This window comes from Buteo buteo, chromosome 4, assembly GCF_964188355.1.
Source record: "Buteo buteo chromosome 4, bButBut1.hap1.1, whole genome shotgun sequence".
Taxonomy (NCBI): Eukaryota; Metazoa; Chordata; class Aves; order Accipitriformes; family Accipitridae; genus Buteo; species Buteo buteo.
The window spans coordinates 51531877-51547806 of NC_134174.1; the positions used below are offsets into that span (position 1 = coordinate 51531877).

Consider the following 15930-nt stretch of genomic DNA (forward strand, 5'->3'; position numbering starts at 1 on the left):
TAGCCAGGTCAGTGTGATCTAGAGAAACCACCGTGGTTCAGCATGTATCAAATTATTGTTTGTATGAACTGACTTAACAAACCCACATATTTACATGGCCTTGATTTTACAATGTCAGATTTTTTCTTCACAAATGTGCATGGCCTCATTCCAGTGCACATTTTAAAAGATGCAAAATAATTCACTTACATTTTGTGATACCAGTTATGATATGCAAAGGTCAGATCCTTAGCTCCTGCAAATCAGTCTGTCCATGCTTGCCTGTGTAAGGTTCCTTGTGGGAAAATACTTCTTTCCTTAAGTCAGTGACTAAGTGATTCCAAAATACCAATGATGTAAGATGGTCCTAACTTCAAGTGGGAGTAGAAATACCTGAATCTTCCTAAACGTATAATTTAATTTTTATTTAAGAATCTTATCCTTAAGGGTATAGGATCAGACTTTAGTAACTGTACTTTTTGCCAAGAAAGCAAGTTGTTTGTGGAGGTTTGTGTGTAGATCCCAGGTTGTTTTGGTTTGTTTTGCTGGTATTTCTGTGAAGTTCAGATGCTTACATTCCAGTGTAAGGAAAGAGTACTTTGTTCATGCTCACAACCAGCTAGTTCTCAGCAACAAATTAGTCTTAAATAAATAAGATTATATGATTAATTGCAAAAAAGTGTCTTTAAAAACAAATTTGGGAGACAATGGGGTGGGCATAATTTCTGTGAAAGTGTGTGTAAGTGGTATCACAGGGTGAGCAGGCCAAAATATTTCTTGCAATTTTATTACAATAATAATATTTGACTCATTTTATTAAACTCCTGTTTCAGAAATATGCTTTGATTAAATCATGTAACTTACAGTACTTTTTTAACCACTTTGCAACAACTTTTTTTTAGCCTAGTATCATTTATTTTAGGAGCCAATAACTCTCTAGTTCCACTTTACACTCTGACAGTAACTTGATGAGTGGCCTTGAGTAGCCTCTCTCTTGTGTGAAATGTGAAGATACTCACCTATTTCCCACAGAGACTGATTAACAAAATTATTCAGTGCTGTTTTATGTTCTAAAGATGTGAAACACACACTTAGAGTAACTAACTTCTTCAAACTAGCTGACAATCAATCATTCCTGAGTAGTCACACATGGTTTTGTTTTAATCTATGAACCTTTTCAGTCATCTCAGCTGAATGGCAGGTCTGTTGACCTGTTGTTCCACATGCAATACAGAATAAAAATAACTGACTCACTTCACTCTTACGCTTGAGTGATAGGTTCTCAGTTTCTGTAAGATCAGATTCTCTTCTAGGTTATCATACGCAATTTTAGGACTTGGGCTGTCTTAGGAAGATTAGTGTTAAATTTGTAATATGAGTGTATTTCAGCCAAGAAACTGATGGTAAGGAACTAGAACCAAAAGTTTTATCTTAAACTTGGAAGTGGGGATTTGTACTGCTTTTTTATGTTCCAGAAGCACACTATCCATTCCCCTATCTTTTCCTTGTGCTTTTAATTTTCAACTTAAACAAAGCACCTGAACACATTTGGGGCTGATGCCACACAGAATTTTGATACATCTCTAGTATTTCAGGTGATAGCAGCATTCACAGATAGATGTTTAATTACATTCAGTTTTAAGTCTTAAGATAAAAGAAATTTTACACTCCCTTCACTTTTGTGATGGTCGTATTTTCTACAATTCTGCAGTTTAGAAAATGAGGTCAGTGTACTGGATTTGTGTAATCTTTAAAGGTTACTCCTCTTCCAGGTGGAAATAAAGCTAATTTGGCTAATTCAGAACTCGCATACCATTAGTATAAAGTTTAATAGAATATTGCACTGCATGTGTGAATTTGAGAGAGAGAGAATATGTTGACTGCCTTACAAATATATATAAATGAAAGCCTTAGAAGTTACTTAACCTTTTTTGGCAGCTGCTTCTTCTTCCTGTTTCTTTTGTTCCTCAATAACTTTCATCTTTTCTTCATACTCATCAGCTCGTGTTTTCCATTCAACTCTGTTGTTTTGAAGGCCATCAAACATAGGTGTAATTTCCTTGTGAAACCTTGAGAATTCCTGTAGAAACAATTTAAATTGGCAAATTAGAAATTTGAAAGCATTTATGATTTGTAAAGTCTGAATTTGTGGTAATAATGCTGCTTTGCAGAAAACATTAGCTTTCATTTTTCTGTTAAGTCTAATTCAGTATATATGCTAGATTAATTAGTTTTATTTGATTTCACATTTTTTTCAACTACTTGTTCCATTTCTGGTAGTGGGTTTTTTGTAGAAGAGAAAAAATTTTAAAAGAAATAGTGTGAGTACCTTCTGGTGCACATTTGAAAGCATGTTCTTGGCTATGTAGTGGTGGCATATTATTGGAAATACCATGTTGGGTTAATAATCCCCTATTGTGCACACAGTCTGTTAGAAAAGAACTGAATTACGTACTGCACATTTGAGTATTTTCCTTAATCCCACATTTGATAGTTTGATTCATATAATACAATTATAATTGTGATACATGATATTTTATAATATGATTATCAGTATAAGGATATAACAAAAAAGTCTAGTATCCTATAGTATATTCCAAGCAGATGAGGATGTATCTGAAGATGTTAAAATATTACATGTCACTTTTCTGCATGACATTTTGGGGTAATAGTAAAAGCTAGACAGGGATTAGCCACATTTCAGTGCCTTACAGAAGATACAGAATATCTGTATTTCCAGAATATTGCAAGTTTCCTATTCCCTTTGCTGTGCCATTAACTGCCTTCTGTAACCATCTATGTGTCGCGTTCTTAGATTAAATGGGACTGTGAATAATCAGACTAGGCTTTCTAACTCAGTCTTTCAAGCTAGTAACAAAACCTCAGCACCCTCAAGTTTCACTGGGATCTTCACTTTTTATGAATTTGCTCCACATCTCTTGAATTTGGTTTGTGGGAGCAATTCTTCCATGTAACAGAAGACTGAAAAATTGTGGTGGTTGTGATAGCGATTTACCCTTTGACTGAGAGTCCTGCTGCTGTCTAGAAATTTTAACTGCAACAGTGTCACTAACTGTGCCATCAGAACTGCTGCAGTGGAAAAACAACAACAAAAATTTCTTACCTTGTACACAAATGTACACACAAAATCTATGAAACCAACTTGAAGCTTAGGTAGTTCATCTCCTTTGTTTCTGTCCATCATAGGCTAGAACAGAATAGCAGTAATTTAGATTGTGTAGATACTGTGCTTTTTGGTATAATGATCTAGTAAGCATCATGGACCATTATCTAGTCAATGTTTTAATAACAGTTAATATTGCTTAACAAAGTTAAATTATTTAGTACTTACAATTGGTTGTTGCTGTAGCACAGTTCTTTCCAGGTCACCTTGCTCCCAGAATTCATTTGCAACCATGAGGGCAACCTGAATAATCACAATTCAGTGGAAGTGTCAGCAGAAAGCAGCAAATTTAAATAAATAAATAAAAGAACAAGGCTTTCCAGAAAATGTGAAAATGTTGATTAACCAAGAACTGGCATATTACTGTTTACTACTTAACTATTGTTACTAACTTCCCTTCCACAAAGAGAGGACTTATTTCTTGCTAGATGAGTTATCTTTGAGTAGTTTAAAATGTTCTCCAGAAATAAGGAGTTTTGGTCAAACACAATAGAATTCCGCTTTTTAATCCCTGTAGAGATAGTCAGGTGTTTCTTTCAAAAATTACAGACACTCTCTGGTGTACTTCAGGCTTTTTCCAGCAAATTATCTCTACCGATATTCTGGTGCATGCTGAGTAAATGATAAGTTATTGTCAACAGGAACAAGACAGTATTAGCAACATAACAATCTTCTAGTACCTGTAATGTGTATTACTTAGAAGGCTCCACAAGCATCTTGCAGTTGTATTTTGATTATGCATTGTTAAAGCCTATTCCTGTAAGGCTAAGTGATGAGCTTCAGTGTGATGGTCAGTAAGTACTGGAGTACTTGAAGTACTTATGTACAAAGCAGTGTCACACTATATTACAAAATTTATTTTTAGCATGTTTAAGCTACTTTGCAATGGCATCAAGATCTACAGAATAGATACAATTCAAATCATACTGTTAAATCAGTACCTTAAAAGTAGCTGAAAAATAGCAAAAGTTGGTGAGCACAAAAATAACTGAGGGATATTTAAGGGTACCTAGAACAGCTGACAGAATCGAGGATGCCAGTTTTAGCTGAAGGACAAGTAGAGAAAGGTAGAACAACTGTAGAGTGCATGGGGAAGAAGCATCCTGGAATGCTTACACTCACAGCGACAGAAAAACAGAGGTTGTTTACTGGAAACACAGTTGGGTGTAGATACTTACGTATCTATCAACTGATAATAAGTAATATTTTTTTTAAAATGATCATGCACCAAATATACAGTAAAACTAATAGCAAATGCAGTATTATCTATTTGAAAAGTACCTACCTTACTTTGCACTTCCCAAGGCTTGGTTATTGCAGACAGGTCACATCCAGTCATCATCATAGCCCTTTGAAAACACAAAACAAAACAGGAATATAGTTAGGATGATGATAGGGAAAAAAAAAGTCTGGATTTTTTTAAGGATTTAGATACCTAAGATGCAGATGGATGCACATTTTGCATATTTAAAATCATGGTTATGCTCATCATCGGACAATAACACCAAGTCTTAATTTACACATTTAGGTGCCCAAATTATTTTAAAATCTGGTCCTAGATAACGGATTGAATAAAGAATAAAATATTAACCACCTACATGATGACTTCTTTTTTGGTTGGGTCAATAGATATATATTTAATTGCCTCCTCTTCTGTTTCCATTTTTTCAATTGCATCCACAATCTTTTGAAACATAGTTCTTTTCCTGTTAAAACATACCAATAAACCATATATTAGTGAACAAAAATCCCTGCATTAAAAATTAAGTAGAAAACCATATTTCTGATATTTATGCTTTTCCAAACTAGCATCCTACTTGTAGTATCAAAGTGACACCTTCTTCCCATTGAACTCAAACTTTTCAGGTAATCTAGCACATTGAGATTTTGCCATATACCACTGACATATAAAGTATTATGTCAGAATTCCTGCCAAAGAAACAAATAACCAGTTTCCTGACTCTTCATATCAAACTGTTTAGGGTGATGTTCTTATTTCTTTAGTGTTAAATGTTTGTTACATCCTGTAACATAATGAATTGGGAAAATTGAAGCAAATACTAATAAATGTTCTTCCACTCCCTCCCATCAAAAATCCAAAGAAGCACTAAGACCTGACTGAGAAGAACTTTCAGAAACATAACCATGTCTTGCTATTGCTTAATAAATCTTCTAATTTGCGTTTAGAGTGAATGAAATAATGGAATTATTGTTCACTAAAATGTAATAACTGCTGTTGAACAACTTACTAAATTGTTTCCTGTCTCCTGACTTTAAATTGTCCATCTGTACCAAAACAAAAGGCTCCATATATCTTTAAGGAAAATACCCATTATAAAAGCACATGAAGTCAGTAACTTAGGAACAGGATGGATGATTTGATATTTGGAGCCTTTGACATGTTTAGCACTGGGATCAGTTGATGTCTGTAGTTTTGTTTTTAAACCAGCATCTGAATTTCCATGTCATAAGCATACTCCTGTTTAGCATGAGTATTTGTAGTATGGTACACTAAATAACACATGCATGCAACCTTAGGATTAGGCTACAGAATCCACACTTCTGAAATACAATGTTTGCTGTAACTAAAAGCATATTTGAATGACCTACTAAATGTATACAAAATATTATGTATGTTTCTGTGCTCTCTAATTTGAAAGTTTATAATGGATCTAAGAATGTCTTGGGTTTTTTTACAAGAATTAGACTTAATAACAGTTTTAAATACAGCTCTGTACTCTGCATATAAACAACCAAAAACTACGGTTATAAATTCTATAGGATTGACATTTTTTTTCAGTAGGAAGTTATACAGAATTTAGTACTTACTTGAAATACAAAGCCAAGTCAGTTGCTATTATTGCAACTTCAAATAAGTGTAGAACGGTTTCAAACTGGCGCTTATTTAGGTTCTGGAAGATGTTTAAACTCTGCAAGATGGAAAGTTTATTAATTCAATTCCTTTTATAAAGCTGTCTTTGGTTTGTACTATACAGGTTGTCTCACAGAATAGCATAACAAAATTGGCCAACTACCGCCCCTAAATTAAAATAATGCTACAAATGAAAAATTATTTGATTGGTAAAGATGGCCCTCATACATGGCTAATAAATGGCTAAATAACTGTGTGAATGGTAGGTGGATCTAAGATGCTGCCCCCAGAGGCTGCACAAATAACTAAATCCACGGGGACTCAAAACAGTTGTAAATCCTGCTATTGCCATATATAAATTAAAGAAAACCACCTGAATGTCATATAATTAGTAAAGAAATGGCAGTTCTTCATAATGTCTTTACTGTTCACATTCCATAAACCTAATTTTCCTAGACTTTTTAAAGCTTCACAGTAGAGACCTTTTCCTCCTGTTAACCTGGGTTGGCACAATTGCCTGCAGTACTGTTCGGGACGTACCATAGTAAGTGCAATGTCCTTTTCCTCAGGCAAAGGGAATGAGAGCATCACACTCAGCATTTTTCTAAGTGTCCTGGTTTTCCTTCCTTCTTTAACTGAGGGGACAATACCTGTGAGAGCACAGGGCACAGCAATGCTGCTGTTGAAAACCTCCAGATGTCCTGACAACTGCTCCAGCAAAGAGCAGGGGTTAATCCCCAGCATCTCCCATTTGAAAAAGTGTATTGCCATCAATAAAGGTAAAGGTGTTTGGTTTGGGTTTTTTTTAAATCATAAATCTGGGTATTTTATGATCATTGTGCTACTGGTTAGTGTAAGGATTTATTATGTGGCCTCATGAGGTCAGAAAACAGCACCACCACAGGGATTAGAAAATGAAAAATGAGGGTGAAAATGGGTGCCTGCCATGTTGCTGTGAACAAGTGGGATGGAAGGGGCACATGTGTTCAAGCCTTGCCTGTTAAATTTATTTCCCTGCAAAATATGTAGTAGATAGTTGTAAATAGTCCCTTCCCTTGTAGCCAGGACAGAGCCAGGCGCTGCTGAGGGAAGGAGGGCTGACCTCCACTGGAGGAGCAGGGCCCCGCGGGCCACACTGCTGCCATTTTGTTGAGCCTGAGGAGACTGTGGTGGGGAACCTCACCTCTGCACCTCCTGGGGAAGGGCAGCTGAGGGCGTCTGCCTAATTCAAGGAAGATCAGTAATGGGAGCTGCAGCAGAGCCTCATGATACTGCCTTCTCTGTCTTAGCAAGGTAAGGTGTCTGTGGAGTCTGGCCTGGGTGTGAGGGGGCCCTCCATAAACATCTCCATCCCTTTGCTCCTCAGCTGCCAGAGCCAGCAGCTGAACTCAGACCTCACAAACCATGGGCAGCAGTTTAACTAGAACAAAATCAGCTGTTTTGTGAAAGTAGAAAAGACCTGAGGAGTGTGAGTGAGGCCCAGAGGAAAAGCTTGTCTATCTTAAGTGAGTCTATTTATGGTGAAATGACTGACGTTTCTCTAAAAGTGGACAATGCATAAGAATTTGACTTAAACTTCGAGATTTTAGCATAATTTCTTAATCTGGACCTAGAGGAATGAATGAGATGCTGTGAAATTTGGAACATCATAACTTAATTGGATCTTTTGTGTCATTAGTGTGAGCAGGAAGTCCATGCATACATACCTCATCTTGCAGTAGAGTTTTACTGTACTCTAGGTGATGCCTTTCTAAAATGGAAGAGCCATGAAGTTTTGCCAGCGGAGCGGCTGACCTGTTAAAGAAGCAGCAATTCTTTATAGTATTTTGGAGGCAATAGTTTTGATTCAGGGTTCAGATTTTTAGGATTAAAATGCTTCTGATCTGCATGTTCAATAGTTTCATCTATGTATCTTAACCATTGGTATGATGCAGAGAAAAAAAAAAACAAAAAAACAAAAAACTTGCTTGCCTTCACTCTTGTGACTGCATAATGATGGAAATTGGAGAGCACTGTGTGTTCAGTGTCCACTAAAGTCAAAGGCATGGTTAGATGTCTCAAAACTCAAAAACTGTGTTTTGTAAAACTTGCCTCTATTTTGTCTTTCGCATTCAGTTTTGCGGTTTGTTTAATCTATGCATCTTCTGTGTACCTTAAAAGTAGCCTTTATTCATTGTTTAATATTTATTCCGTGGCATGGCTTTTGAACTCATGTCTGTCTGTAATGACTGTGGGCCATGTCCCCTGTGATTCTAATTTACTCTAAGTTAAATCTAAAGTAACAGTATAATGCAGTTTAATTCCTCTAATGCCCTTGGGCTCCTCCCCTCCCCCCAAATCACCATTTTATGGACTGTGCAAGTCCTGACAGCTCAGTTGTGTTCAGTCTTATCACAGAGCTCAAAGCATTCCTCTGACACTGGGCTAAGCTTCAAGCAGAGGAAATTCCGCATCAGATTATGGTAGTGGGAGGAAGGGAGAAGCGTCCTATCTACATAGGCTCCAGGTGGTTCTGCATGTTTGGAAATGTATTTTCCTCTTTTCTTTCCCTGGCTAATGACTGCGTTCCTGAGATAACCCAAGGTGGATTGCTACATGCTACCTGTATTTTCTGACTTGTGATTAGGACTGTCGTGGTAAAGCCTGATAACTTTTATAAATAGCTTTACTGCGTATGACCTCACGTAGAGGGCTTTCAGCTAGGGAAGACCACAGTAGGAAGATTTAAAACCCCCCTTAAACTTATTTGGATGAGAGACAGTCCGCTGAATAAGAATCAGTGCCTGTCATTCTCTCTCCTGCGTCACCTGGAGAATCCCTGAGAATAATCAGAAAATCCCCTCGTGTCACTGCTCTAGCGTGCAGGCTGAAACGCCTCTCCTGCAACGAGTGTATCCAGGGTCAGAGGAGGAGGATGAATCATTCTGGAGATACAGTTGGTGGGAAATTGTACTCAGAAAATTATGGTTATAATCTTCTCATACATGTGACATTCTGAGAAACCTGAATCCCTCTCCAGAAAAGTGCTTATGCCCTGTCTTGAAAAAAAGTAATCCAGTTAGGGATTTTAATTTACTTTTCTCATTTCTTTGTGGCCTCATGTGCATGAGGCTCTGCTGCAATCCAAGCATTGGTAGAGCTTAGTCTCTCTTAAAAGATTCTTCTAAGATTCTGCTTTTGCATTTTGTCTTTGTGTTTCAGCTGTCATGACAAATGCTCTGAGGCAGAAATTTTCTGTAGGATAAATGTTTATTCATGCCAGAGGAATATGGAATATATACCTTATATTTTTGCAAGTTTTGGTATTTTTTTTCATTTACCACTAAAAATACTATATTTCCATATATTTGAGCATTTGTACTTACTTCATCTGATACAAGTTATTGGTCCCTCTGTGATCAATGTCATGGCAGAAAGCAGCAGCAACCATGGCAAAGGCTTCTAGATCAGTGTAGTATTTCTTTATTTTGCCTGTCTGTAAAAGAAAACAGACAATTCTGAATTTTCCAGTTGGAATTGAAAGGAAAACTAAATAATGAATGTAAGGTTAATATTAGTAACATTACCATCAGCAGAGTAAACATTGTTTGTCCCACATTGAATCCATGTCGCCAGTTATGGTAAGTGATATCTCGATAACCCTTTCTGACTGTGTACATCCATCTTGTAAGGACCTATTATGAACAAAAGTGATTAAGGCTTTGCTGTTAATTGAAACTAAATGATGGAATTCCTATAAAATTACTGGAATATACTATGAAATTCCTGTAATAATGTGCAAGTTCTATGAAAATAATTGCTTTTTGTTGAATTAAACATGGAACCAGAAAATTGTTCTTATGTAAACGCATGTTGATTTAATTCCTTCCATAGCTCACACAATTTCAGAATTAGTTTTAAGCCTTTATGACAAGTATGCAAATGTTTAATTAAGAATGGAAGATTGTTATCCATACCACTAATATTTTGGTGTTGCCTACTTCTATATTAAAGTACCTACAGTCAGCTATTTTTATTCTATCTGAAAATAAATATAAACAAGACAAAATAAATCAGACCTCAGCTGGGACTTTGAACTTTTCAACAACATTTATCTCAAAGAACAGTCGTATTCCACACGTTATCAGGCCGTGCTCTGTAACGGGAAAGTCACTGAAGCGGAATTCATACAGTTCTAAATCTTTTGGATCAGGTAATTCTTCCTTCTGTTAGGAAAAGTCAAAAACACAAGGGTTTTTCTGGCAAGAAAAAAGTTGGAAAAACTTTTTTATTTTCTTTTCTGACTTCAGTAGAAACGTTGCCTATGGACAGTATGCTTGCTATATCTTCAAAGGCCTCAGGTTTCAGTGCAAACTAATGCGTATTAAGTTATGAAACAAAACCGTGATGCTGCTGGCTTTCTTCTCAAAGAGGATAGGTAAAAGTCTTAGCCAGGCAGTGTTTCTTCCTACTCTGAATTCCAACACAATCTGTTGTAACCATCTCAGTTCCTTAGTTCAGAAATCTCAGGCCTTGGAATTTCTCCTTCTTGGCATAAAATCCTATGATTCTCCCACTTTTAGCCTGGTCTCAAGGCTGCAGTTCATCTTTTTCACAAACAAAATTATTCTTGTTAAGTGTTGTTCTTCTGTTTTGGATCTTATGAACAGTGATGAATATAGTGACCAAAACCAACCTGTCTAGAACAAAACATTTTTTACAGTAAAGTATAACAACAACTTTTTTTTTTAATAACAGAAGTCTTGCTTGCATGCCTACCTACCTACCTGTTGCTTTGTCTTCTCTTGGAGAGACTATAGGCAAGCAAAGATTTCTGTACATTTTTTAACCTCTGGAGTGCTGGTGGTTTGTTTCTGCTCTACAACCAACTCTAAAAATTAGTCTGTCCTATCTTGTCTCCTGTGACAGTCTCTCTTTTTCTGTGATAGTCTATATACACTTAATAGACAAACCTGTAAGGTTGATATGGCACACGGAGAGTGGACTGGAAAATCCTACAAGATCAGATGTAAAAATTCACAAATCTTATTTGTGTTCTTGTTTGTCTGCTTGCAGTAGATTCCTGACTGCTTGGCTCTTGAATGATCTCAGTATATGCATAAAGTAAAAATTGTTATGATGCTTAAATGTACAAAGCATTTAGTATTCATGGTTATTATGGCTTATTTAAAATCCCTTAGAGTTGTTTACTTTTTAGTGCTGTAGTTGGTGATTTTGTCCTAGTAATTGCCTTTCTATAGTTTAGAACAGTAATTTCTGAACAATCCTGACTACTGATTAAAATGAGGGATCATTCCAGAAGCAGTGAGCTGTATAAGTGCATAATCTTTTCCTCACATACTAAATTTCATTAGAAGCTGTCTGGATGCCACTCAGGGATTTTTCTCTCTCTGAAGGGCAGGTACAGAGCATATACTAAATTCTAAAATGCAGAGGATACAAAAGTTAAGAAGCCTATATTAATTTTAAATTGCCTATTTTGTATACATTATGTAGATTCACATTGAATAGCCTAACTGGTAATAGTGATATGAGTGAACTGTTCTATAACACTTTTCATCTGTATATCCCAAAGCCTAGGGAGAGCAGTATTGTATTTTAAACAATGAGCCCCATTCCAAATAAGAATTAATTCAGGGACGTCTGATGCAACATAAAAAATAGATTATATTATGATAATGACTCCCTCCATAGTAGCCTATAAATGATCTCCATTTTACTGATAAGGAAAAAAAATAACTGAATGTATGCATCTATTTCAATAAATAAGGCTGAACTTCCATGCAAAGGTATTTCCTTCTGCCTGGGATTTTCCTTTATATCTACTCTGATCTGAGGTCAAGGACAAGGAAACCTGAAGCAGTGGTGTTTTAAGACCCATTACTTTGTGAATCATCAGATCTAGAAACACCTGCTTTATCCCATTAGCTATCTGGGATTCCAGGTCTTATAATAGGATAAAGCATTTGCATGTAGCCTTGGAAGTGCAAAATGTATTAGACTTTGAATTTGTGACTCCACAATGTTGAGAGAACTCACTTAAACTGCTTTTTGGAGATTTAAAAATTCATACCAATATTATGTTGTTACATTTGGAGCCTGTTCCATAATAATCACTTGTTGCTCTACTAGTAGAGAGATTGTATAATGTTTATCTATTAATTTTTTCAATTCTTCATGCAGCTAAATTAAATTTACTTTAAAAGGTATGTGAAGCTACACAAGGTCTGTTAATGTTCTGTGGTTTCACCACTTATAAGCTGTGTGAGCATCTGTTTTGTGGGAGCCAGTAAAACCTTAACACCATTTCATTGCAGCACGTACATGCACATAACTAAAAATAGTTCAATGAGATCTTTTCCCTGTGACTATGTCTACATTAGGAAATGTGGTGTAATAGGAGGAAATATGTGAAGTGGTTGGCACTGGAAGTCAACCAATTTGTGTGTATTTGACCTTTTTTTCTTCAGCCTAGCTCTGTTTTGATCCATTAACAGTGGCAGTTCATTTAGTGTTTTCCTGGAGTGCATCTTTGAGTTCTGTTTCAGATAAAGTAAGCCAGTGCATGTGATCCAGGACTGCTCCACAAGAAAAAATGAAGTGCACTAAGTGGGCACAAACAGGAGTTTTCCTCCAAAAAGGCAATCCCTTTCTAGACTGAAATACTAAAGCAGCCAAAGGACTGCACAGTCTGGAAAAGAAAGTGACTCATTTTTGGTTTAGTAGTAGCAGAGTTTAAAACTCTGATTAGGTCAAATCTGTTTCATCACTGTGAAGTCACTGATCACTGTCTTTGGACCTCTCTGCCTAAGGAAATGCAGGAAAATTAATCTGAAAGTAGGTTAGTTCCACTGCACACTCCTACATGTGTTCTCTTACTCAGAATGAAAGTGACCTTACATCAATGTCCCTTCTTTTATTTTCAAAATTAAATAAATTCAATTATACACATAGCACTGTCGCCATGGATATTTAAAGAAGTTAAACACTTTAAATGTTAATTAATATAAACATTTCTATATAACTCTGACTATCCAAGTCTGTTGACACATATTTGGGACAGACTATTTCCTTGTAGGTGACAGTGGGGTCTGTACATAGAAGAACTGAAGAAGTTGAAGATGTATCATTAGATCAACTCCACCTAGCTTGTGGAACTGATAGCTAAAATCAATTGTATTAATCAGGATTTGGTTATACACAACTTTTTCTATAATGAGAACACATTACAATCTGATATAAACATGCGACCAGAATTTTCAGTTTAATGACTTACCAAAATCCTGATAAGATCCTTTTGATCACATTCTTCTATACTATTGACATTTAATTTCTCCTTGTATTTCTAAAACCAAAAATGAGTAAGAAATTCAGTTTTTGTGTAGCATATTTCCTACTTTAATTTTATGACTATGGGCAAAACTTACCAGTATAGATTCAACTTCAGAAGGGGTGGCCTTTGTCTGGTACATAAGCATTTCCTGAGCAATGTCTTTTCTGTTTTCAAGCTTGTTCATTTTGTCATAAGTGTCAGTATTTAAAACAGACCACCCCAGGAACTGTGTAAGAGTCTGGAACAAAGACAAGCAAAGCAGAGATGACACCATGACAATAAAATGAAACTGACAATTTGAACTTACTTTTCTTAAACTCCAGTTTCTGGTAGTGCCCTTTGAAAAGCAATGTGTAACCCTACTTGTTAGAGGCTTTTACCTTCCATCAACAGGTTCTGTTAGCACCTCACAGCTTTTAATGACATTGTTTGTCTCAACCTAGTAATTAGGGGCCCATATTCCCACTTTGTATACAGAACCGTGAGGCTTATGAAGCTTAAGGTAGCTGAGTGGACTTGGGTACGCTGTGTAGCATCTTATCTTGCCTAAGTACTTGTGATCATGAATGCTCTGGGAACTCCCATGATGGCAGGCATGATATCCATTGGCAAGCAGCATGCCATACTTGCTTACCCACTGCTAATTAGGAGATGCTGACTATCACTAAAAAGTCAAATGATTAAAAATAAAATTTTATCTGACTTTTGTTCATTCTTGGAATGTAAATGATCTCTCATAAATTTTCAGGTTTATAGCAGGAAATAAAATTTCTGATTCTTAAGAAACTGTAAAGAAGATAGACATTTGGCCAGATGTTAATATAGCCTATTTGAAAATTTTTAAACATTTTAAAATTACTTTTTAGAATAATATTTTTATTAACATCATATGGGTCCTTAAAGCCTCTAATCCTGTTAAGCTTACTTCAATGATCTGTTCATCATACTCATCAAAAGGTTTTCCATCTTTCCTATTGTAAAATGTTGCAACTCCCACAATTTCTTCTTTTTTGTTGACAATAGGCAATGACAGGACATTTTTGATAACCCATCCGGTCTCATCCACTGGTCCTTTCTGTAGGAAAGCCAAAGAACAGGAAATGTTGTGTATTTCTTTGAAAGTAGTAATACAGATATTGATACAGGCAATGTAACACTAAGACCCGTGCATTACAAATAAAAGAGAAATTATTTATGTAATCAACTATATAACTAATTGGTGGAAAGCATATTTTTCTACAATATCTATAATTATTAACATTACTGGAATTACCTGAAATGTGAAATATTCATCGGCTGATGCATTCATCATGTTACAAATCTGCAGCATAAAGAAAAGGAGAGATTATTTAAATGGAGTATAATGTGCACCAAGACTTGGCCTAATATTTTAAAAAGGCATATTTATTTTCTAAGCTGACGACAGTGAGCACCCTAGTTAGCTACAGAAATTAAAACTGTTCCTATTAAATTAGATGTGGTTATTCTAACAGACATCATTCTGGAGTGCTTGTAGCAAAGTCCCTCATGTATGATCTCTCACAGTACATAAGCATAATGGTTAAGAAAATCACTTGCAGTTTAAAATAGCATGGAGGTTTATAGAAAGAAATAACTGAGTACTAAGGGCCCTGTCCTTACTACTAAAATGCCATAGGATTACTAATAACTGTCATACATCACAACTTTGAATTACATATATTGTCTATGCAAGAAGAGATAAGAAAAAAAGAAAATTTTAAAACTGTGTATATGATGGTTTTTGACTTTGACATTTTGTTGTGAGACTTAGTTAGCACACCTGGAAAGTGACATCAGATGCACACATTATTCCTCCAATGTCACAACAATCAGAGGAAAATTTTCCTGATGTTTTGGCTGTTTCTGCTGAAGGCTTGTCTCCATCCAGACTACTGATTCACATGATTTCACTGGGAACCAATGACGCTGGAAGCAACATGGTATTTTTGTAGAGGTTTTTGGTTGTGGGGAGGTTTTGGATTTTTTTTGTTCAATCAGAAGAACTGCATGAACTAAAACTTTTTGGTTTTACATTTGCTATGAACTTACGAATCCATTTTCAGCAACATATGTTGGCAATCCACTGACAAGACACCAGTGATCTGCTGGAGGTGACCTTTAGAGAGCGAATGAGATTAAATTATTTCTACAATACAGACATGTTATTATTCTATCCCAGCAATATATCTGATTACCACACATTCACAGGCTGCCAATGAATACTCACGGAATTACTTTGATTTCTTCTTTTCCATGTAAAATATAGTCAATAATCTTATAAAAGTTGACTTCCTAAATAAAAAGAGAAAAACATGTTGGTGACGTGTACAATCTCAATGTCAAAATTAAGATTCATAAAAAGAAAAATTAATATTCTCACTCGTCCATCAGGTGTCTTGGGGCCTTTGTAAGGCTCTGCCTCCCCCAGCCGGATTGGCCACTCATCATAGAACTCCTGAGAAAAAGATACACAAGGTTTAGCAAAAGGAAAAAAAAAATCAGTCTGTGTTCATAGATAACATGACATCTGTGGATAGCAGT

At 35.9% G+C, this 15930-nt stretch overlaps 1 protein-coding gene across 2 annotated transcripts in view; it reads right to left on the minus strand.

Annotated features, from left to right (window-relative positions):
- PDE6C (phosphodiesterase 6C) overlaps window positions 1-15930 on the minus strand; it is a 30062-nt gene that overhangs the window by 1527 nt on the left and 12605 nt on the right. For both annotated transcript variants that reach the window (XM_075026074.1, XM_075026073.1), the window contains exons 5-21: window positions 15770-15844; window positions 15617-15681; window positions 15439-15505; window positions 14642-14689; window positions 14294-14443; window positions 13463-13606; window positions 13312-13380; window positions 10094-10240; window positions 9602-9709; window positions 9401-9510; window positions 7742-7829; window positions 5993-6093; window positions 4762-4869; window positions 4449-4512; window positions 3332-3406; window positions 3104-3187; window positions 1906-2059 (exon numbers count right to left, since the gene is read on the minus strand). In XM_075026074.1, the coding sequence (XP_074882175.1) occupies window positions 1906-2059; window positions 3104-3187; window positions 3332-3406; window positions 4449-4512; window positions 4762-4869; window positions 5993-6093; window positions 7742-7829; window positions 9401-9510; window positions 9602-9709; window positions 10094-10240; window positions 13312-13380; window positions 13463-13606; window positions 14294-14443; window positions 14642-14689; window positions 15439-15505; window positions 15617-15681; window positions 15770-15844 (1657 nt within the window). The remainder of the gene's footprint in view (window positions 1-1905; window positions 2060-3103; window positions 3188-3331; window positions 3407-4448; window positions 4513-4761; window positions 4870-5992; window positions 6094-7741; window positions 7830-9400; window positions 9511-9601; window positions 9710-10093; window positions 10241-13311; window positions 13381-13462; window positions 13607-14293; window positions 14444-14641; window positions 14690-15438; window positions 15506-15616; window positions 15682-15769; window positions 15845-15930) is intronic.